Consider the following 22,229-nt stretch of genomic DNA (forward strand, 5'->3'; position numbering starts at 1 on the left):
AACATCCTGGGATTATCATGAACCAGCAACTCAACTGGACTCACCACATTAACACAGTGGCTACAAGAGCAGGTCAGAGGCTGGGAATACTGTGACGAGTAACTCATCTCCTGACTCCGCAAAGACTGTCCACAAGGCACAAATCAGGAGTGTGATCGAATATTCCCCACTTACCTGGATGAGTGCAGCCCCAAAGATGCTCAACAAGCTTGACACCATCCAGGATAAAGCAGCCCGCTTAATCCCCACTACATCCACAAGCATCCACTCCCTCCATCACTGATGCTCAGTAGCAGCAGTGTGAACTATCTACAAGATGCACTGCAGAAATTCACCAAAGATCCTCAGTCAGCACCTTCCAAACCCACGACCACTTCCATCCAGAAGGACAAGGGCAGCACAGACATGGGAACACCACCACCTGCATATTTCCCACCAAGCCACTCACCATCGTGACTTGGAAATATATCACCATTCCTTCACCATCGCTGGGTCAAAATCCTGGAATTCCCTCCCTAATGGCATTGGGGGTCAACCCACAGCAGGTGGACTGGTTCAAGAAGGCAGCTCACCCCCACCTTCTCAAGGGCAGCTAGGGACGGGCAATAAATGCCGGCCAGCCAGCGACGCCCACATCCCACAAATGAATAAATAAATAAAGAGCCCTTTCTTACATTACCGACGGGCTTATGACTAAACACCTTCTCCTCCTCTCAAAGAAACATCTGAACAAAGGTTTCCAATTCCCCAATTGTAGTTGTGAGTTTTGGGTAGTTTCTTGTTATTCCCTGCATTATCCCTGATAACCTGTACTGCAGGATTTCCAAGTTATATCAGAGCAAGCTCCAGACATCATTTTCTTTCTTTCTTTTGGTTCTTTGCCCTGCACCTACCGCACCAATTATTGAGTCATCTGGGTGTCTCTTATTCATTCCGTTTGGGACCAGAGCAAAGAGTTGAAGCTTCACATTCCACCATTGCCTTAGGTTTTGAATCAGTCACTCAGACATGGGCATCTTCAATCAGCTGTGATAATATTGGAGACTCAGTCTGTTTCTAACATGATGGTGTCGATGTTCACTCCCTGACCTACCCCATACCATTCTGGGCAATTCATGATCAACAAAGGACCTCAATCAAGACACAAGTGAGTTTAAAAGTTTAATTATTTTTAATCAGTCTGTTCAGGGATGTTGTGACACACTTCTGGGGCAGGTCGAATCTGAACCCAGACTTTCTGGCTCAGAGGCATTGCCACTATCACTTAAACATGCCAATTCAGCACAATATATATTGTGCATGTTCTGCATTGTTTAAGTAGCAAAAACAAATAGAAATTGCAGCAACCTTCCCTCTGCAGTGAGAGGAGACCCTATGGTCAGTGCCACAGATAGATATTTCTGTGGCTGTGAACAAGACTCCAGGATGGTTTGTTGCCTCCCTAGTGCCAGTGTTAAGGTTGGCTCTGGGCGGGCACAGACTTGAGAAAACTGAATACCTTTATTACAACTTTTGAACTTTATTTCTGTAACCGGCTACCCTTTGGAATATCATCAACATCAGAAAGTTTCCAAAGATCCCTGTCAAACACACTGAAAAACATTAATGAATATGTCACTTGAACAACAGAGACAGAGCTGGAAAAGAACAGCATGACCAGGAATTCGAACAGACATGACGTTCTTCAGAATGGAAGGCTCCTATTGAATGGAATGGGAGGTCAGACAAAGAAAGGAAAGGTTCTTTGGCACATAGCCCAAACTACTGGAGTCACAGTCAATCCCCTGAAAACCAATAACATTGATCATTTTCTTGCTGGGTTTCAAAGTTTCCTTGGGATGGTTAAATCACATGGGATCCACAGTGAGTTGGTAAGTTGGATACAAAATTGGCTTAGTCATTAGAAAGACACAGGGTGGTTTCTGTGGGATGGTAAACCAGACTGGAAAGTTTGGACAAACTAGACAGAAGTAAATGAGCCTTTGAGACAGTGCTAATGCAAGGATCAACATTGGAGTCAGAATGATGATGAGGACAGGTCATTGCTGCATTGCTCCAGCCATGAGTGCTCAGTGTCAATGGCAGGTCGTGGGGTGGATCAGGGACTTTGACCTCAGCTTGGTGCTCCTTCCTCTCAGGGGGAGATGGTGGTGCCATCACATGAACACTGGGAGGGGGAAACCACTCACATTAAATACATTATCTGGGCCGACATGACACCAATTGGTAAAGTTCACCTGAGAATGTAACTTTAAAATAGTCTCTGATTTACATATGAAAGAACTAAAACCAACATGTTCATTCTAAAAGATGAGAGATGTAGAAAACAACCCAGGTCTTTTCCAATATATAATTTCAAATACACCACACCTCTAAACTTTTGCTATAAATTCTGTGTTTTAGGAGATTATACTCCACAACCACCTGATGAAGGAGCAGCGCTCTGAAAGTTAGTGCTTCCAAATAAACCTGTTGGACGATAATCTGGTGCTGTGTGATTTTTAACTTTGTACACATTCCTTCCAGAAGCTTCCCCTCAAGACAGTGCTGGGGTACCCGGCCTCTCCCTCACCAACCCGTCTGTGGTGTCCAAGTCTGCAGAAGTTCATACTGAGGAAGGTAATCGATATTTCGGCGGGAGATTTTCAGCAGCTCTGGGCCCAGGACACAGCCCTCCTGGTTAATGCCTTGATCATCCTCTCACCTGCATCCTCAGATATAAGAACATAAAATCCAGGAGCAGGAGAATGCAATTTAGCCCCTCCAGCCTGTTCCACCATTTAATACGATCATTGCTGACCTCATCTCAGCCTCAACTCCACTGTCCTGTCCACTCCACATAACCCTGTAATCTGTTACTCATTAGAAAGCTGTCTATTTTCTCCTTGAAGTTATTTAGTTTCCCGGCATCCTCTTTGACCCATCACCCACACACGTTTACATCAGCAAACTTCCAGCCTCACCACACCATCATGCCTGCCCTCAGACAAACCTGGAAACTGCTTCAGTCTTTCAGCACTTTCCTTTTGAACTCAGGGACAACTGTGACCTGCATTGTTTCTGCCAGGTCACTTTACACCAGCGACACATATGCACCATATGAATCCACACAGAAAGGTTTTGCACCTTCAAGAACAAATATATCTTATGGCTCTTAGCTTGCTTTTACAGAGAAACATAGAAGATAGGAGCAGGAGGAGGCCATTCGGCCCTACAAACCTGCTCCGTCATTCATCACAATCATGGCTGATCATCCAACTCAATCACTTCATCCTGCTTTCTACCCATTACCTTTGATCCCATTCACCCCAAGTGCTATATCTAGCCGCCTCTTGAAAATATTCAATGTTTTAGTATTGACCACTTCCTGTGGTAATGAATTTCACAGGCTCACCACTCTCTGGATGAAGAAATGTTTCCTCATCTCCATCCTAAATGGTCTACCCCGAATCCTTTGAGTGCTCACTCACTTTACCATTTACTTAGAAGCTGCTGGACTCCATCTATTTCAGTTCGCACACGCCCAGTGATTAAACACTGACTTACAGACTGCCAGCCTGCATCTGGCTCAGTCTGAGGCTTTGGGGCAAGATGCTCACAAATGTTCACAAAGCTCCAGCCCGGAGTCACAGCATGACAACAGACCATCCGAGAAAAGCTAATCATAGCGAAAATACAACAACCAAGACCAGAGAGTGTTGAAATAGATCAAAATATAGAATAAGTGTATTTGTGACTGTTATTCTGTAAATAAAGGTTTATATGGAAAGCAGCTGGGACTCAAGAAGCAGTGTTTAGTGTACTGACAGCAATTAAACACCAGATATACCATAAAGCAGTGGTTTACAAGATAATGACTGGTGGTTAACCACAGCTACTGTGAAGCAAGTCTCGGATTGTAGAGGAGGGCTGATGAAAATATTCTGCTGTCTGAAACGGTCAGATGCAGTGACAAACAGGCTCAAATAAAAGCACAAAATCAGTTTCTGCAAAAAGCTCTCACCTGTTGAAATCCTGGATGAAACTTTCCAAACTCTTTGTCCTCAGAAATTTCCCCTTTCACCTGCCTTCAGCAAGACTGGCATAAGTTGTGTCTTCACAATCAAAGTGACAGACGAACAAGAATCTCCGAGCTGTGCTGCCACTATCTCTGATTGTGACTGCCTCGATGTTAATTCACACAGAGGGCATTGTTCTGGACTTTATCTGGACTACTGGGGCACCAATATAATGCTTGTATACACTTCCTAGCCACCATATTAGGAAAGAACATTAAACATCCCTCCATTGTGTTTCCCTGAAAAAGGTGATAGTCCCTTTGCAGGTGTCACCACCTGTTTGTTCTCCACTGCCTCGTTTTGTTGCACTGAGATAACCAGTCCCAGAAAGCCTGGCCTCAGAATTTTAACTGGGTCCAACTAAAACTAACCATCGAACCATCTCCATTACACTATTTAGAATCAATAATTTGGAATTTGGGAATTCTGCAATATGGAAAAATTGCGATGGGGTAGTTAAAATTCCCATGCAACAGGTGGGAGTGTATTTGTATGTTGGGGGTGGGGGTGGGGTGTAATGCTGTTTGTGGAAGTGAGAGTTCAATAGAAATTCAATTTTTAAAAACTGCTTCCCGTAAATTGCAAAATTGTCTTTTTCTATTATTACCATGGTGGATGTTAGGATGTGTCATGACCTGATCCCAAAGTGTTAGGTCTGCAACTTAAAATATCTGAAATGAGTCATCTTCCCTGAGATTTTGGCAGTTATTTTAAAGTCACATCTTTTCCATGATTTTAATTGGACTCAGAACATCAGGTGGGAGATGTTTGTGAGTGTGTGTGTGTTTTGTGTGTATGTGTGTGTGTGTGTTTTGTGTGTGTGTGTGTTTTGTGTGTGTGTGTGTCTGTGTTGTGTGTGTGTGCGTATGTTTTTTGTGTGTGCACGTTTTGTGTGTGTGTGTCTGTGTGTCCGTGTGTGCGTGAGTTTTTTGTTTGTGTGTTTTGTGTATGTGTTTGTGTGTGTGTGTGTGTGTCTGTGTGTTTCGTTTGTGTGTGTGTGCGTGTGTGTGTCTGTGTGTTTTGTGTGTGTGTGTGTGTTTGTGGAGGGTGGGGGAGTATGATGCTGCTCGTGAAAGTGAGAAATCAGTAGAAATCAAATTTATGAAAACTGCTCCCTGTCAATTAAAAGTTGTCTTTTTCTATTGTTACTCTGGTGGATGTGTTAGTAACCTATTCCAAAGTGTTGGGTCAGCAATTTAAAATATTTGAAATGAGTCATCTTTCCTGAGATTTTAGCAATTATTTTAGCCACATCTTTTCCATGATTTTAATTGGACTCAGAAGATCAGCAGCTAAAGTGGAGAAGGGAGCATTTGGATCCAGCTGTTAAGGGATTGCCCTAGCATTGTTTGTAGGTCAGGAGGAGGAAGTGTTTCCTCCCTCAATCAATTCCTTTGCCATGATCATCTAAAATCCCACACTTAGACCAAGCCTGTAACCTGTGCTGGTTCCACTGCATCATAACAGCCTGCATTACCCTCTGCAACAAACCTCAATCTTTCCTCATCATTGGGCACAGTTTCCAATGGTTCGAGCAGAGGTGCTTTCTACAAACTGGCCTTCTAGTCCAACCGGTTAATCTTGCCCACTGGTGGGAAACCGTTTACCGTCAGTTTCCCATCTTTGTACATGCTCACTGCTGGTGCCCCAAATCCCATTGCCCTGAACAATGATCCTACTTCAGTAATACACTGGAAAATGACAAAAAATAGCTCGAGAATTACTACAACCTAATGGTTCCCAGTCCACGATTCTTCTTTCTGGCATAACGCAATAAATAGTAAATCTTCAGATTTGCAGAGGATTATAATATTTGAATTCACTTGCGACTGAAATTACTCCGTAATAAATTCAAACCATTTTGCTTGCTTATATTTTGTTTCCTTCATATTCCGTCATCGTGCAGGTAACAATCCCACTCCCCAGAATTTGGATCCCAACCAAATGTGCCGTGACATGATGCAGCAACTGCTTTCCAGGGGGAAAAACATGAACAACTCTGATTCAGTGAACAAATTCCTAGCGCAATGTGATGGTGTCATTCCTGACAGGTAGGTATCAGTGCTCATAAAATGTGATGTTCATCTGAGAACAGAATCTGTGGAATTGATTGGTCACACAGTGGTTAGCACTGCTGCCTCCCAGCACCAGTTATCTCAGTTCAATTCCAGCCTTGGCTGACTGTCTGGTTGGTGCAGACTCAATGGGCCATGTGGCACTGCAGGAGTTCTGTGATTTTCAACTTGTTGCTAATCAGCTGTCTGTTATAGACACCGTCTAATTTTCACCTCCAATTAATGTACAATTCCAGTTTAAGCCCGGTGATTAAATTAAACATCTACAAACAAGCGTTCATGTGAATGTTGTGTGGGGGTCAGGTGCTTACCTTTTGACACGTGTTGGGTATTTCTCTCCTTTCCTGAAGAAGGGTTTATGCCCGAAACGTCGATTCTCCTGTTCCCTGGATGCTGCCTGACCTGCTGCGCTTTTCCAGCAACACATTTTCAGCTATTTCTCTCCTTTCCCTATGTTCCTGGTTCAGACCCTGGTTCAGGATAATTTCCACCCATCGAGGTCAGGTTCCATGTTGGCAGTGGTTAGCAGGTCTGTTAACATTGCTGATGGCATGGGGGCATTTGCAATATCACGTGAAGATGGAAGAATTTCTTTACATGTTCACCTTTTTAAAGCTCCTTTCTGTCTGTTTAACGCTCCCTGATTGATCGCACTAATCTGTGATTAAAATGGTTATTGCCTGACACACATGCCCAGTCCCTGGGAATGCTGGCTGCCAGATGCTGAGCACCCCCAGAGCTCACAGTATGAGAAATATATCTTGTTTCATCTCGTCATTTACTTAATAATCCACAGTATGTTGTCCTGGATTTATTAAGATACTTTACAGCATTTCCCCTGGAAAATCCTACATCATCAACAAGGTCCCTCTGGTTATGAGCTTGTGGGGGTGACCCCTTTACTTTTTATTGTGGAGCCACGTACATGTTGCTCACTGCACAGATGTTGCCAGGCTGAATATTTCCAGCACTTTCTGCTTTTATTAAATTGTGTTTCTGTTGTAGTACAACACTGGAGAGAATACTCGCAGAGATAGAAATTGAAGGAGGAAATCAATCCTTCTCAACGCCAAATTACTTTGCTCACATTCAAAGAATAGAAGCTGAAAAGTTCCCAGGACTTCACTTTCCTCCATCAGATTTGGTGAGTGTTGTGTTTAGCTGGGCATTGTAAGCAATGACTATCATGTGTTGGAAACTAACACCATTTTTAGAGAAAATGTTGGGAGATGCCTATAGAATCTTTCAGTATAGTTTTTTTTAAAATTGACGTTAACCCCTCCTGTGAATTCACGTTGATACTGTATTCTAGACTTATTTAATTCCATTCAATGTTTGTGAATTACCTCAGGCTCATACTTAATCTGATCCTGAGCCTCTCCAAAGGTGCTCTTGAATTTGGGGTCAGGAGATATATCATAATTGTTTATAATTTCTATTAATCACTTAGATTTTGGAATTGAAAAAATTCTAAATTTATGGATGAAACCAATAAAGGTGGGCATTGCCACAAATTATCCAACATCGACCAATTGAAGAATGAGCATAAAGTTTACAAACAAATATCAATACAGATAAACATGTGATACACATTTTGGTGAGAAACATAAAGGCATAATCTCTTACTTGAAAAATAAGAATTTAAGTTGAGTACTGTAACAAAAGGATGTCAGCAGCAGTACACAGATAATTAGGGGTGGCATGGTGGCTCAGTAGTTACTGCTGCTGCCTCACAGTGCCACGGACTTGAGTTTGATTCCCCCTTTGGGTGGCTGTCAGTGTGGAGTTTGCAGATTCTCCCCGTGTCTGTGTGGGTTTCCCTCAGGTGCTCAGGTTTCCTCCGACAGTCCAAAGATGTGCAGGTTGTGAGGATTGACCGTGGTAAATTGTCCATAGTGTATAGGGATGTACAGGCTAGATGGCTTCACCATGAGAAATGTAGGGTTGCAGGGTTGCAAGGTAGGGGTATGGGTCTGGGTGAGATGCTCCTCATAGGGTCCCTGTGAACGAGATGGGCCAAATGGCCCTGTTCCCACACTGGAGGGATTCTATAAAAAAGCAGGTTTTCAAAGTTCAGAATAAAAGAACCATAGCACTTCGTTCACATCGAGATGAATAGACTGAAAAGGAAAGAAATTATGTAAAACTTATCTCAAATCATAATGAGATCATTCTTGGAGTCCTGTGCACAGTTCTGCTTGCTGTGTTATGAGGTGTGGTGTATCTCACATTAAACCATCGCTCGTCATCCCTTTCTAATGAGAGAGGGGGACTGTGGCAATTTTTCTTTTGTTGCATTATTTAAAGGATATGGAGACACTGAAAGGTTGGCAACACAATTTCTGAGAAGGATACCAGGAGAATAAGGTTCTAGATACTGAGGAAGAATAATCTGGCTTGGGTCACTTTTCTCTTGACAAGGGAAGGCTGAGGGATGACCTCATGGAGATCGGTTAAATTATGACAGGTTTTGATAAAGCTGTCATGAAGAGAATGTTTCATTTAATGGAAAAAGACTTAATTCCATCATATAAAATAGAATATAGAACGTTACAGCACAGTACAGGCCCTTCGGCCCTCAATGTTGTGCTGCCCTGTGAAACCAATCTAAAGCCCATCTAACCCTACACTATTCCATTCTTGTCCATATGCCTATACAATGACCATTTAAATATCCGTAAAGTCGGCAAGTCTACAATTGTTGCAGGCAGTGTGTTCCACAGCCCCACTACACTCTGAGTAAAGAAACTACCTATATCTATCACTCCTCAATTTAAAGCTTTGTTCGCTCGTGCTCGCCATCACCATCCTCGGAAAAAGGGTCCCACTGTCCACCTGATCTAACCCTCTGATTACCTTATGTGTCTCAATTAAGTCATCACTCAACTTCTTCTCTTGAATGAAAACAGCCTCAGGTCCCTCAACCTTTCCTCGTACGACCTTTCCTCCAGAAATGGTCAATGAGAAATTAAATCAGGAATGAAGAAGCATTCTATTTCCCAAGAGAGTGGTGGGAATGTGGAACTCACTACCAGGGTGAGGAATTGTGGTGAACTGCGGGGATGGATTGAAGGGGAGGTGAAGTACTGTACGTCCATGTGGGAGAAGGGAATACAGCAAAGCTTTCCAAAGTGGGTTCGCAAATGCTCTGACAGAATAATGCAGCTTTACATTCTTCCATTTCCTCAATCTGTGGGTGTGGCCTTAATGAGGCGTGGCTCCTGCAGCACTGACGTTGGCCAACCTTACACACTGTTTGAAAACCATGAGATTTCCTCAAACCTCTCTGACCCATACCTCTTGTTCTTACAGTCCCATATGCCTCCATTCTTCACCGTTTCCCCCTTCTTTTAAAAGTCTTTGCCCTTCCCCTGCTCTATCGGTCTTCCCCAGCTCCACTGGCCCTGACATCTCCCATTCTCACTGAATGGCCACAACAACTTTTCAGCCTTGTACAGGTGCCCTGGGTGGGAAAGGTTCAGAACCCTGGAACACAGGGTAAGTCTATTAGAGTTAGATATTGAAATCCCCGAATCCCCTTTCGGGAATACAATCTGCTGTGTTTACCTGGTCTGCACTACATGTGACTCTTGTACAGGGCCGTGGTGAGGCCATACAGAGAATATTGTTGCAGTTTTGGTCTCCTTTTCTGAGGAAGGATACACTTGCTCTCGAGGGAGTGCAGTGAAGGTTTACCAGGCTGATTGCAGGGATGGCAGGACTGACACATGAGAAGAGATTGATGAGATTCGGATGGTTTTTGCTGGAGTTCAGATGAGTGAGTGGGGAATCTCATAGAGACTTATAAAATTCTAACAAGACTAGACAGGGTAGATGCAGGAAGATGTTCCTGATGGTGGGTGTGTCCAGAACAGGGATCACAGTCTGACGATTCAGGGTAGACCATTTAGGATGGAGACATTTCTTCACCCAGATAGTGGTGAGCCTGTGGAATTCATTACCACAGGAAGTGGTTGATGACAAAATGTTGAATGTATTCAAGAGGTGGTGAGACATAGTACTTGGGGTGAATGGGGTCAAAGGTAATGGGGAGAAAGCAGGATTAGGCTATTGAGTTGGACGAGGTAAAAACAATGACTGCAGATGCTGGAAACCAGATTCTGGATCAGTGGTGCTGGAAGAGCACAGCAATTCAGGCAGCATCCGAGGACAGGCAAAATCGACGTTTCGGGCAAAAGCCAATCAGCCATGATGGTGATGAAGGGCAGAGCAGACTCAAAGGGCAGAATGGCCTCCTCCTGCTTCTATCTTCATTGTTAGCTGCCCTCTGAAGCAGCCTGGCAATCCTCGAAGATACAAACCCATCTGTCCATGACAGTATTGATGAGGGTGACCACTGCAGAGTCCCAAGTACCAATTCGTACCTCACACTGAAAGTACCTTCTTTGGTGACAAGGTGAAAGGCAGCAATGACTGAATAATAAGAGAGACGATGGTACAAGGCAAAAGAAGATGAGAATGGAACAGACAAAGAAACAAAAGATGAGTCTCGACCAGTAGTACAGATGGGAAATGGCAGAATCCTCACCAACAGCTGCTGTGTGAAAAGACAGGGAGAGTCCTTTTGCCTGGCCCCATCACAGATCTTCCCATTCTCCTGCCCGTGTTGCTTAAAACCTGTTGTATTTCTGACTTTGTTTAGAATTCTGACAAAAGGTTTCCAACCTAAAATGTAACTCCACTTCTCTCTCCACAGATGCTGCCTGACCTGTTGTGTATTTCCAGCATTTCCTCTTATTACTTTTGATTTCCAGCATCCAGATTTGTTTGCTTTGTACTGTATCCCAGGTAGATCTCCATCCGAACCTAATGGATTGCTGCAGTTATTGTTACAACTCTCAGCAGGACACTGGCAGACAACTAACAGCTTACTTTAATATGGTCGCTCCTATCAGTGAATAACCCAGAGAGGAAGTGACTGTATTTACAGGGGAAGGGAAGCTGTTTCTCAAGGAAGATGCCAGTTACCTCCCAGAATTCCATAAGGCCATAAGAAATGGGAACAGGAGGAGGCTGTTTGGCCCCTCGAGGCTCCTCTGCCATTCAATAGGATAACAGCTGAGCCGACATTCCCCATGGCCACTTTCCACATAACCCCTGACGCCCCCACTGATCCAAGAATCTAACTATCTCAGCCTTCAATATACACAAGGATTCTGTCCCCCAGTTCTCTGTGGCAAGGAGTTCCAAAGATTCTTAACCCTCTGAGAGAAGACATTTCTCCTCATCTCTGTCTTAAATTGGCTCCCCTTTATTCTGAGACTATGCTTGCTGGTCCGAGACTCTCCCATGAGGTGAAATACTCTCTCAGCATTTACACTGTCAAGCCACTAAAGTGTATTCTAGTGACCCTTCTCTGAACTGCCTCAGATTACATTGGAATGTAATCTTTCCTTAAATAAGGGGACCAAAATACTTCAGATGAGGTCTCCTGATGGAAAGACTTTTGGACAATGTTTCTTTGTTTCTTTTTCCCCCCATTGGATGTGGGTGTCACTGACTGGGTCAGCATTTATTGCCCATCCCGAGTTGCCCATGAAAAGGTGGTGGTGAGATGCCTTCTTGAACTGCTGCAGTCCATGTGTTGGAGGTAGACCCACAATGGTATTGGGAGGGAGCTCCAGGATTTTGACCCAGTGATAATGAGGTAATGGTGAAATACTTCCAAGTTAGAAAGGTGAGCCACTTGGAGTGTTTGCCAATTTAAGATTCATGACAGATTGAGAGACAGTTGGAGAGAGGGTAGGGAGAGGTTTGAAAGAAAAGAATACATACCAGTAAAAGAGCAGTTTAATTTTGGCAGTCCCCAGACCATCAGAGCGAACAAGATGTCATAAGCTGTTTCAGCAGTACAGGTAGACAGAACAGAAAAAAACCCTTAGCATTTCTTAGTCTGTCAGTTTCTGGGTATCTCAGAAAAGGCAGTAATGGGGAGAAAAGATCACAGGTGAATGTGTAAATGTCACCCTGGTGAGCTTGTCAGTTGAGTAAGCAATTGACAGGAGCGACAGATCACAGGGGGTTAAGTGTGTGTGAGAGATACTGTCGTGGAAATGGGTTCATGGGTCTTTTTGCTGTTTATGATTGAATACTTCCAAAACGTCTCACTTATATCATGCTGTTGGTTATTCCAGTTTGTATGCTAAACTTCTGCTCTTAGTTAAAAGAATATGAGAAACCTCTTATGAATATGTTCAGTGACTGATCACCATGGCACCCAAACTGGAAAAATAAACTTTACAGTCAATCAAGTCAGGTTTCCCTCTGGAATCGAACTGGTTCAGTATTATCACCAGCTGGGCTCATGATAAACAATTGATTTACCTTGTTTCATTCAAACAGATCCAGCAGCAAAATGTCTCAAGCTTAGCCCGAAAGGTTGAAATTGAATTGCCTCCAACTCTTCTGGACCAGGTTAAGGAACAGCCAAATGTTCAGATCTCGAGAGTCATTTTTGTTATCGATGGAAATACAAACCTTTTCCAGGTAACGTAGTCAGAATCAACATTGAAGTATAATGCAAGTTAATTCATTTGGAAAATAACAATAGGATAATATTATATCAAGTAATCGCTACATTTATGAAGTTAACAACGTGAAATGTAGTGCTGTGCCTCGGAGTGGGATGCAAGAAAGGACAGCAGGTTTATGCTCATACACGCTGCTTCATGGTCAACATTTTCCAACAAGAGAGAGAGAAATGTCCCAGTGGTTGTATTGTACCGTGTCGTGTGATGGGGCTGCTATACCGAGTAGCTGGAGTTTTGTGGAAGCAGCAGGAACTGGGTGAGGGTCTGGCCTCACTGGGTTCTGCATGAGCACAAGGTGCAGTATCTGGATGTTTGGTCTGAGTCCCAGTCCCCAGGGACTGCTGGGTGATATGGCTGTGGTGCATTGAGCAGCGTGTGGTGAGAGTGGTGTGGTTCGGGGGAAATGTCCTTTTGAAGATACATTCACTGACCTCGACCACCTGTGTAAGCTCACTGACATACTTGTGGCACGGCTTCAGACACAAGACCCACACTTGAAAACAGGAGAGAACACAGCTTCAGCACTCACTCTGTCACTCAAAGGAAAAGCTACCATTTTACATGAATCATTTAGACTGTGACTTAACTGTATTTTGCCTCTTGTATGGGGGGCTTGTGTGCCTGTACGAACATTGCATTTGACCCTTCAATTTACAAAACTCGTTAAGTAGTTTTTAGTTCTGGGCTGTATTGAAGTCATAGCAGGAGAACACTGGGTTTGAGAGCATAAACTGCTCAGAAGGACAATGATGTCAACCCTAGCTATGCATCTCATTAATTTTGTACATTTCGACTAAGTCTCCCCTCAGCTTCTATGCTCCGAGTAGTTTTACTCACCTCTCCTTATAGCTCATACCCTCTCATCCAGGCAGCATCCTTGTAAACTCTTCTTTCTGAAGTCTCCAATCCTTCCTTTGGACTGACGACCAGAAATGAACACAAAATCAGTTCCCAGGATGAACAGCCTCTCATTACAGGAAGAGATTCTGACTTCAAATGTCGGATCATAAACAATGTGTTCAAAGTTGGAAAGAACAAAAGGGGATTCAGTTTTAATCAGCCTTTTGAATGTTTTTAGATTACTTACAGTGTGGAAACAGGCCCTTCGGCCCAACAAGTCCATACCGACCCGCTGAAGCACACCCACCCAGACCCATTCCCCTACATTTACCGCTGCACCTAACACTGCGGGCAATTTAGCATGGCCAATTCACCTAACCTGCATGTTTTTGGACTGTGGGAGGAAACCGGAGCACCTGGAGATAACCCACGCAGACACGGGGAGAATGTGCAAACTCCACACAGTCAGTCGCCTGAGGCGGGAATTGAACCTGCGTCTCAGACGCTGTAAGGCAGCAGTGCTAACCACTGTGCCACCGTGCTGCCCATATGTTGGTGAGGACATTCTGACAAATGAATCCAAACATGTTTCTGCAAAACTAAGCTGCCTCTGTCTTGTTTGGGTGGGCAGTTTCATGCTGGCTGCACACTCATACCGTTCAGAAATGCTTCTTATTTTGCCTCACTTACTGAAATACCAATAAGGCCAAGTCTCTGCAAAAAGGTTTGTATATACGAATTTATTCAAATTTAATCCTGTTTAAAAAACACAGTCCCATCTGTAAAAAGTATCCACAGTCCTTAAGTATACATTACTCTTGCTGTCCTTTGTCTCCAGAGTGACAATAACAGCACTGTGTTAAACAATCTAGTAAGTGGAATCGAAGTGGTCAATGTCACCATTGAAAACCTCACCGACCCAGTGACCATTGTCTTCCAGAACACAACCTTGCCGGTAAGGGAAAACACAAACACTCATTCATTCATCGTTGTGCAACTGAACAAATAAATTATTTAAGTGAATAAGAGCCCTTTATGATGTAAATCAATTCCATTTTAGACTTACTCAAGTGGAAAATGTGTCTTTTGGGATTTCAGAAAAGGTGGGTTAACATTTGAAAAAACAAACTTTGTTAGCTCTAGAATTGAGGAGTAATGGCTCACCTCTGATTTTCTAACTTTTCATTGTAGGGAGCACAAGTCATGGCATCTGGAGTGAGTCTGGCTGTACGACAGAAAGTCAGCTTCACAACATCACCTGCAAATGCACCCACTTGACCTCTTTCGCTGTGTTACTGGTACGAATGATCCAATCAAATACTGTGTTTTATTCTGGATGGATTGCAGTAGGAACAATAAGTCTCCAGCATGCTGTGATCAATCTGTCCTCTCATTGTGGTTTGAATACAATTTCATTGTGGAATGAAAGGGAAGCAGAGAGACATAGATCATTGAAAGCACAGATGGGGACCATTCTGTCCATCACTTCTGTGCATACTGAGAGGGATCTATCCAAAATCAATCACACTTTTCAGTAGCAGCTCTGTAAATTACAACAATTTACATGCATATCCAATTTTCATTTTTGAACATAATTAGGGTTTGACTCCATTACACTTTTCGGTTGCGAGTTCCAGATCCCTAGCTTCTCCTCAACTGCCCTCTGTTCATCCACAAATTAATCTAAATTTCTACCCCATGGTTAATGATCTCTCTGCCAAGTGAAACAGGCTCACTCTGCCTCAAGCGCCTATTGCATGTCCATCTCAATTAAATTTCTCCTCAACCTTCCCTGTTCCAAAAAAGCCTGGTCTCTCCAATCTGTCCTTGTGTTCTTTATTCCTGGTGATATCTTTGTCAATCTCTGTGTACATTTTCTCTGTGATCAAATCCTTCCAGTAACCCTGTAAATGGTGTTGTGTGCAGGACTCCACCAGTGGCTGACCTAGATTGAGCTGAAGCTCTCTGCTGCTATATTTTACCCCTTGGTTCATCAACAATCCCATTGGCCTTCTTTGCAGCTGATCGACCTAATTTGTAACCTCAGGGAACATGTGCTCCACAGTCTCTCTATTCCTTCACACCGCTCAGTATTCCAACATTTATCGTTTCTTCCCTCACCCATTTGCCCCCTTCCAATTCCCTACTTACATTTCTCTCTATCGCGTTTTCTCCCAGCTCAGTGGTAATCTCTCTGATGCCTGAAGCTTTCTTCCTCACTATCCATTTTTATAACATCTGCAAACTGAATCCTGTCCCTACATCATTGATACCTGCCAAGTAAAGTAAGGGACAGAGCCTTCCACAACCCCACTGAAACAGCCTCCCAATCACAAAAGCAGTGTTGCCCATTGCCCTTTGCTTCCTATCATTGAACAGCTCAGATTCAATTTGTCCCGTGCTCTTGGATCCTGTGGGTTCTTGCTTTTCTGCCCAGTCTCCCATATCATTCTTTCCCCTGAGAGTGGTCCCTGGCTGCTCAGTGACATCGCTGACCCAGATAACAGGGAGGCAACATACCATCCTGGTGTCTGTGGCTGCAGTAATGTATGTCTATTCCCTTATGTAGTGGTTGCACTTCCACTGTCATCATTCGGAATTTTATCGGTGTTTCCCTAAACAGAGTCACCAAGGTGCTCACAGTTTGGCATTGCCATCACCAGTTCACAAACCCACCTCCAATCAAAGAGAAAGATGCATTGGGACTCCGACCTGGTTCTCTTTAGGCAGTCATTCATTCCCTCTCTGCTCGGGGATTATTAAGCTGCAGCATGTCAGCTCCTGCTCACGCTCGGAAGCTCAAGCTGCTCCAGACGGTGATAATTCCTGTGTACGTGATTGTCCAGCACAAGAGGGCCCCTGTGGTACAGTGGGTAGTGTCTCTACCCCTGAGGCAGGAGGATTGGGTTCAAGTGCTACCTACTCCAGGGGAGTGACATCACAATTCTGAACAGGTTCATTAGAAAGTACCTTGTCCAACATGAGAAGCTTCCTGGATTGCCACGTGCTACAGGGTGTGTACTCAACACAACTGAGGCGCCCCACCATGTCCTTTTTCATTGCACAGTGTATAAACTTACCAGAAAGACAGAGGGTTGTGCCTTATTTGAAAAATAGTCCCAGCTACTTGGGATCTGCTCCTCCCCTTGTGCTGATGTCACACTATTCTTTTATATTCCCACTGCTCCCATTCCCTTCCCTCCAGGCTTTCCATTTCAACTTCATTTGTTTCGACCTGATTTCTTGATCACAATGAAGTTATCAGTAACTGAACTGAAACATTTCCCTGTGAATCGCTGATCTGCCTTGCTCTGTGATGCCACTTTGTTATTTGTTTCATGCTGTGTCCTTCAGCTCCCTTTGCTGTTACTCTGCTACACTGCCATTGAAATCACTGCAATTACTCCTGTGACCCACCTCACTCACCTGACTCTCTCCATCCTTGTGGGATCAGACATTGTCATTGATGAGCCGAGGAAAGAGGCAAGTTGGCAATAGTCAAGGTCGAGGCATTTCAAGCTCAAATGATCCAAGGGCAGGCTGTTTTCTCCCAGAACCCCTTGCCAACCCAGCGCCAAAAGTAAAACACAGCACAAATTTTGATGTCTGCAAATGCATCAGACAAGAGAGAATCCCAAAGCAAAGTCTCGATGCCCAGTGCACATTTCTCTCACACATAACAGGCCACTGTGAGCTATCATTTTTCCGACAGTCCAACATGTCATGATCATTGATGCAGATGAGATTGGAAATGTGTCATCCATTACACAGCAGACCCAATTGTTGGAGTTGTTTGTCACCTTTGCAGAAATTGTGGTTTCTGAGGGTTCGTTTTGAATTGCTACACGTCCATTTTGGTTTGACTGTCTCTTTCTCCAGTGTATGAAATGTCCTTAATTTAGGCGGCATTTGATGTAGATTTAACAGAATAGAACGGAAACAATTAATTAAAAAGGACTTCAACAATCCTGGTTTCTAATCCTCTGCTGTTTTGTCCAGCTGCTCCATTTTGATTGACAGATATTTCTCTGATCCTTTAGACCTCGGTTTCTTCTGCACATTGAATGGGAGCTGGGTGGGAGCTGGAGTTTTAAGGAACATTCAGAATAGTTGGTTGAGGCTGAACTGCCTCAATTCTGATGTGAAAAGAAAACAAGGTCACCCACTGGCAACGAAGCTGGTTTGACAGACTCTGCAAGATGGCACAATCCACATACATCTCCACCTGTTCACAGCCATGGGACACTGTCTTCTGGGAGCTAAAGGCAGCGTGGATTACAAGGGCACCTGCAACCACTGTGCAGTTGAAGGCTGGTACAGCCAGTATTGGAAATTTCCCTCTGCACCAGTGAGGCATGTTGTACTGGAGACTGGACTTCTTTAGTCTTGTCCATATTTCATGTTTCCTTTCATTTTCCTTTTTCCTGTTATTCCTTCAACCTCTCCTCTTTCAGCCTTGAGTTAAGGTATGAATTGGTGGAAGTGCCTTTAGAACATTTCTAACGGCTTTCAGGATTTTTGTGATCAGCCCTTAAATATGGTGGACCTGTGGCTAGATCCCTGATGGTGCTTTGATGTAATAACATTTAGAATTTTCTTTCTCAAAGGATTATCACAGTGACGATGCCTCAGATGTTACTTCATTGACACGGTCTGTTGCATTGATTATTGTTGGCACTTTTATCATTTTCATAGTGATTACAGTTCACTGCTATGAGACAATCAGGTAAGAAAATCTGCTCTCAAGGCTGTCATTCTCCTTTTGAAGTGTATTTCTGCTGCAAACCCATTCTGTTTTACATTTACACATTGTTCATTCTGAATTGTTATTTCTTTCAATCAATTACAGGCTACATGCACATACGCTAATACAAACTGATTGGGTCAAGTGACTAGTTTCCATGTTTTACTTTGATTTTAGTGTATGCTTTGATTATTTGAATTTCTTCACACAATGAACAGTATAATAACAAACCCAAAGCAATAATCAGCTATTAATAAACCTTTGACGAGGAGAAGGGACAATGTTGAATCAAATGTTGCTGTCTTGAATTGCCAACAACTCCTGAACGTCACTGTGACCATTCCAATGTGATGGTCCATGTTGCAAAACTTGCAATCCCAGCCTGAAATTCTTTGTATTCTTTGATGTGAGCAGATGGAAAACTGCAGGCTGGGTAGAAGTAATTAGAGGGGAAAGTGAGGTCTGCAGATGCTGGAGATCAGAGCTGGAAATGTGTTGCTGGTAAAGCGCAGCAGGTCAGGCAGCATCCAGGGAACAGGAGAATCGACGTTTCGGGCATAAGCCCTTCTTCAGGAATGAGGAAAGTTTGTCCAGCAGGCTAAGATAAAAGATAGGGAGGAGGGACTTGGGGGAGGGGCGTCAGAAATGTGATAGGTGGAAAGAGGTCAAGGTGAGGGTGATAGGTCAGACTGGGGTGGGGGCGGGGAGGTCAGGAAGAAGATTGCAGGTTAGGAAGGCGGTGCTGAATTTGATGGATTTGACTGAGACAGGGTGGGGGGAGGGGAAATGAGGAAACTGGTGAAATCCGAGTTCATCCCTTGTGGTTGGAGCGTTCCTAGCCGGAAGATGAGGCGTTCTTCCTCCAACCGTCGTTTTGTTGTGGTCTGACGATGGAGGAGTCCAAAGACCTGCATATCCTTGGTGGAGTGGGAGGGGGAATTGAAATGTTGAGCTACAGGGTGGTTGGGTTGGTTGGTCCGGGTGTCCCAGAGGTGTTCTCTGAAACGCTCCGCAAGTAGCCGTCCTGTCTCCCCAATATAGAGGAGGCCACATCGGGTGCAGAGGATGCAATAGATGATATGTGTGGAGGTGCAGGTGAATCCTTGGTGGAGTGGGAGGGGGAATTGAAATGTTGAGCTACAGGGTGGTTGGGTTGGTTGGTAACTTCCATATCCGCCACAGATTCACATTTCCGACGCCCCTCCCCCAAGTCCCTCCTCCCTACCTTTTATCTTAGCCTGCTGGACAAACTTTCCTCATTCCTGAAGAAGGGCTTATGCCCGAAACGTCGATTCTCCTGTTCCCTGGATGCTGCCTGACCTGCTGCGCTTTTCTAGAAGTAATTAGAATATGGATTCACAGCGTGTATGAGGGGAAAATCCATGCAGGATGTTCGCACCTACACACTGAAAGAATCTAAAACATTAATCTTTAGGTTTATTTATCAAATTGTTCATTTATTCATGAAAGCTCCTCTCATGGACTTGTCTTCCGAGTCTTAGCTTTTCGTAGGAGCTGATGCTTGACTTTACCCCCCTCCTGGGAGGGACTTCAATCAGTTCACCCGTGGCCAATAGTACTGACTATTTTGAATTTTTGATGATGTGTCAATTAAAATGTTGCCTTTGTTAAAGTGTTTTTAGTTTGAAATTGTGGCAAATCAATGGTTGTAGTTTCAAGTTTCATTCTGGAGACTTGAGCACCTGATCGAGGCTGGTAACTCAGTGAAGTGTAAATGAAGTGCTGCAGTGGCAGAGGGGCTGTCTTTCAGATGAAGCATTAAATCAAAGGCCTCGCTGCCCTCTCAGGTGGATGGAAAAGATCCCATGGGCCTCTACTGAAACACAGCTGGGGAGCTAGACCAAAGTGGGTTATACTCTTGTACTTGGGTATCTGTGAGGCCCATTACCAACCCCATTGCTGCCTTGAGACAAGGCAGGGTCTGTTAATGTGAAGAGTGCTGCACTTGCTGGAATTCCCAGCTCACCTCTGACACAGCCTCAAACCTGCCACAATGTCCAGGATGTAGCCTAAAGGTGTAGGCCTGTTCCCTCACAATCAGGATTTCAGATTAAACTCAACTCTGGACAAACAATCATTCTAAATTCCTGTCTCTCACAGATTAACCCAACTTGTTCCCTCCCAATTGTTGTTTTTATTGTCAGAAACTTGTATCTGAAAGTCATTATGAATAAAGGTGTGTCAGTATTTCAAGGTCATGCGAATGAAGACAATTGGCTCTGAAATAACCTGTCAGTGGTTTGCTCCTTTTGAATATTTATATTCTCTTTCTTCAACAGCAGGATGATGTGGCCTTCAGGAAAACCTACAGGACGTTCCCGGTTCTAAGCAATTTGTACAGAATGATCCTGGCTTTTACCTCTCGAGCTGAAAATGTGTTGCTGGAAAAGCGCAGCAGGTCAGGCAGCATCCAAGGACAGGAGAATCGACGTTTCGGGCATAAGCCCTTCCTGAAAAAGGGCTTATGCCCGAAACGTCGATTCTCCTGTTCCTTGGATGCTGCCTGACCTGCTGCGCTTTTCCAGCAACACATTTTCAGCTCTGATCTCCAGCATCTGCAGTCCTCACTTTCTCCTCGAAGATTTTACCTCTCGAGTGCCATTAGATTCTGTGGCTGGAATACGTTTCAAATAGCTGAAGAATTTCCAAAGTTTCTGCGAATGAAGAGACACAAACATAACCTTGTAACCAGAGCTGGTAATTTCTATGTCATACTACATCATGACTGCTTGGAACAAATCTCCAGAATATCTTCTTCCAGTGACAGGTTTGTCTCTGAAGCCAGTCTTCCTTTGTTAAATTGTTTATCGCTGTCAATGGATTCCAATCTCACCTTAATGACTGCTCAGCTTGGAGTGTGGGTGAAGAAAGAGGAGGAAATAAATCATTCCTCGATCTTAGTGTTACACTGCACCAAACTGTTTAGAAAAATGGTGAGAGCTAGTTCTCAGTCTTGAACCAGGAGTGCACACTCCTTCCTATTCACTGTCTCGGTGTTCTGCTTTCAGGATGTATGTCTGTCCAGCTCAAACAGCATTGCTGAAACCCAAGAAGCAAACTGCTGTGATTCTGAAATGGGCAGCTGACAGGCCCCATGACTTTCCATAATGAGATAAGGATAATGGGAAACATGGATGGTGTATGTCATTCATGATGCAAACCACTGAAACACAATGCTATCCCTGTCTGTCAAACCTTGCTGAGGTATTTTACAAAGCTAATAATAAAGCACATGGCGAGAAGGCAGAATGTAAAGTTTCGGTGCTCCCCACTTATTGTTCTCTGTCTTTATTTCGGGTCATGATTTGGAGATGCCGGTTTTGGACTGGGGTGTACAAAGTTAAAAATCACACAACACCAGGTTATAGTCCGACAGGTGATTATCACCTGATGAAGGAGCGTCGCTGCGAAAGCTCGTGTGCTTCCAATTAAACCTGTCGGACTAGAACCTGGTGTTGTGTGATTTTTAACTTTATTTCGGGTGAATGTGAAGAATGTTTTGCTTTGCTTACATTCTGCTTCTGTGATATTTTGGGCCGATTTACAAACCAGCATCGAGAACCCTAATCCAGATGAACTCCACAACCAAACCCCAAGCCCCAACAGAATTGCTTTGGTGTTGTTATATTTGAATTCAAATGATTTAATTGGTCAGGAGGTGAGTTCCTGAGGTACCAAGTGTTTCCAGGAGATGGGAGCTGTCAGGTTGGTGTCCATGCCAAAGACAGGTGGCAGCCATGTTGGGGATTGCTGCTGCTTTGAAGAGAATAGACTGAAGGGAATAGAGAATACCTGAGATGGCTGGCAGAGTCAATGGGTCTAGACAGTGCTGTGAAAGAAAAATGAAAATTTAATGCTTTCACCGCAGCAAGTGGGTTGGGAAGGAACATGTTATTAAACAAGACCGTTAATATTTAAATTGTTGTACAGTGAACCTGTC

General features: G+C 43.9%; 1 protein-coding gene across 1 annotated transcript in view; it reads left to right on the top strand.

The window, feature by feature from the left end:
- Positions 1-20,617, top strand: part of LOC148147384 (uncharacterized) — a 184,590-nt gene extending 163,973 nt beyond the window's left edge. Inside the window, exons 11-18 of the mRNA XM_087995607.1 lie at positions 5,965-6,109; positions 7,139-7,277; positions 12,497-12,640; positions 14,363-14,479; positions 14,585-14,627; positions 14,716-14,822; positions 18,132-18,250; positions 20,569-20,617. Of these exons, the coding sequence (XP_087851733.1) occupies positions 5,965-6,109; positions 7,139-7,277; positions 12,497-12,640; positions 14,363-14,479; positions 14,585-14,627; positions 14,716-14,822; positions 18,132-18,250; positions 20,569-20,617 (863 nt within the window). The remainder of the gene's footprint in view (positions 1-5,964; positions 6,110-7,138; positions 7,278-12,496; positions 12,641-14,362; positions 14,480-14,584; positions 14,628-14,715; positions 14,823-18,131; positions 18,251-20,568) is intronic.
- Positions 20,618-22,229: the final 1,612 nt, after the last annotated feature.

Source organism: Chiloscyllium plagiosum, unplaced genomic scaffold, assembly GCF_037043375.1.
Source record: "Chiloscyllium plagiosum isolate Xiang-an unplaced genomic scaffold, Cpla_swu_hap1 HiC_scaffold_17, whole genome shotgun sequence".
In the NCBI taxonomy this organism is placed as follows: Eukaryota; Metazoa; Chordata; class Chondrichthyes; order Orectolobiformes; family Hemiscylliidae; genus Chiloscyllium; species Chiloscyllium plagiosum.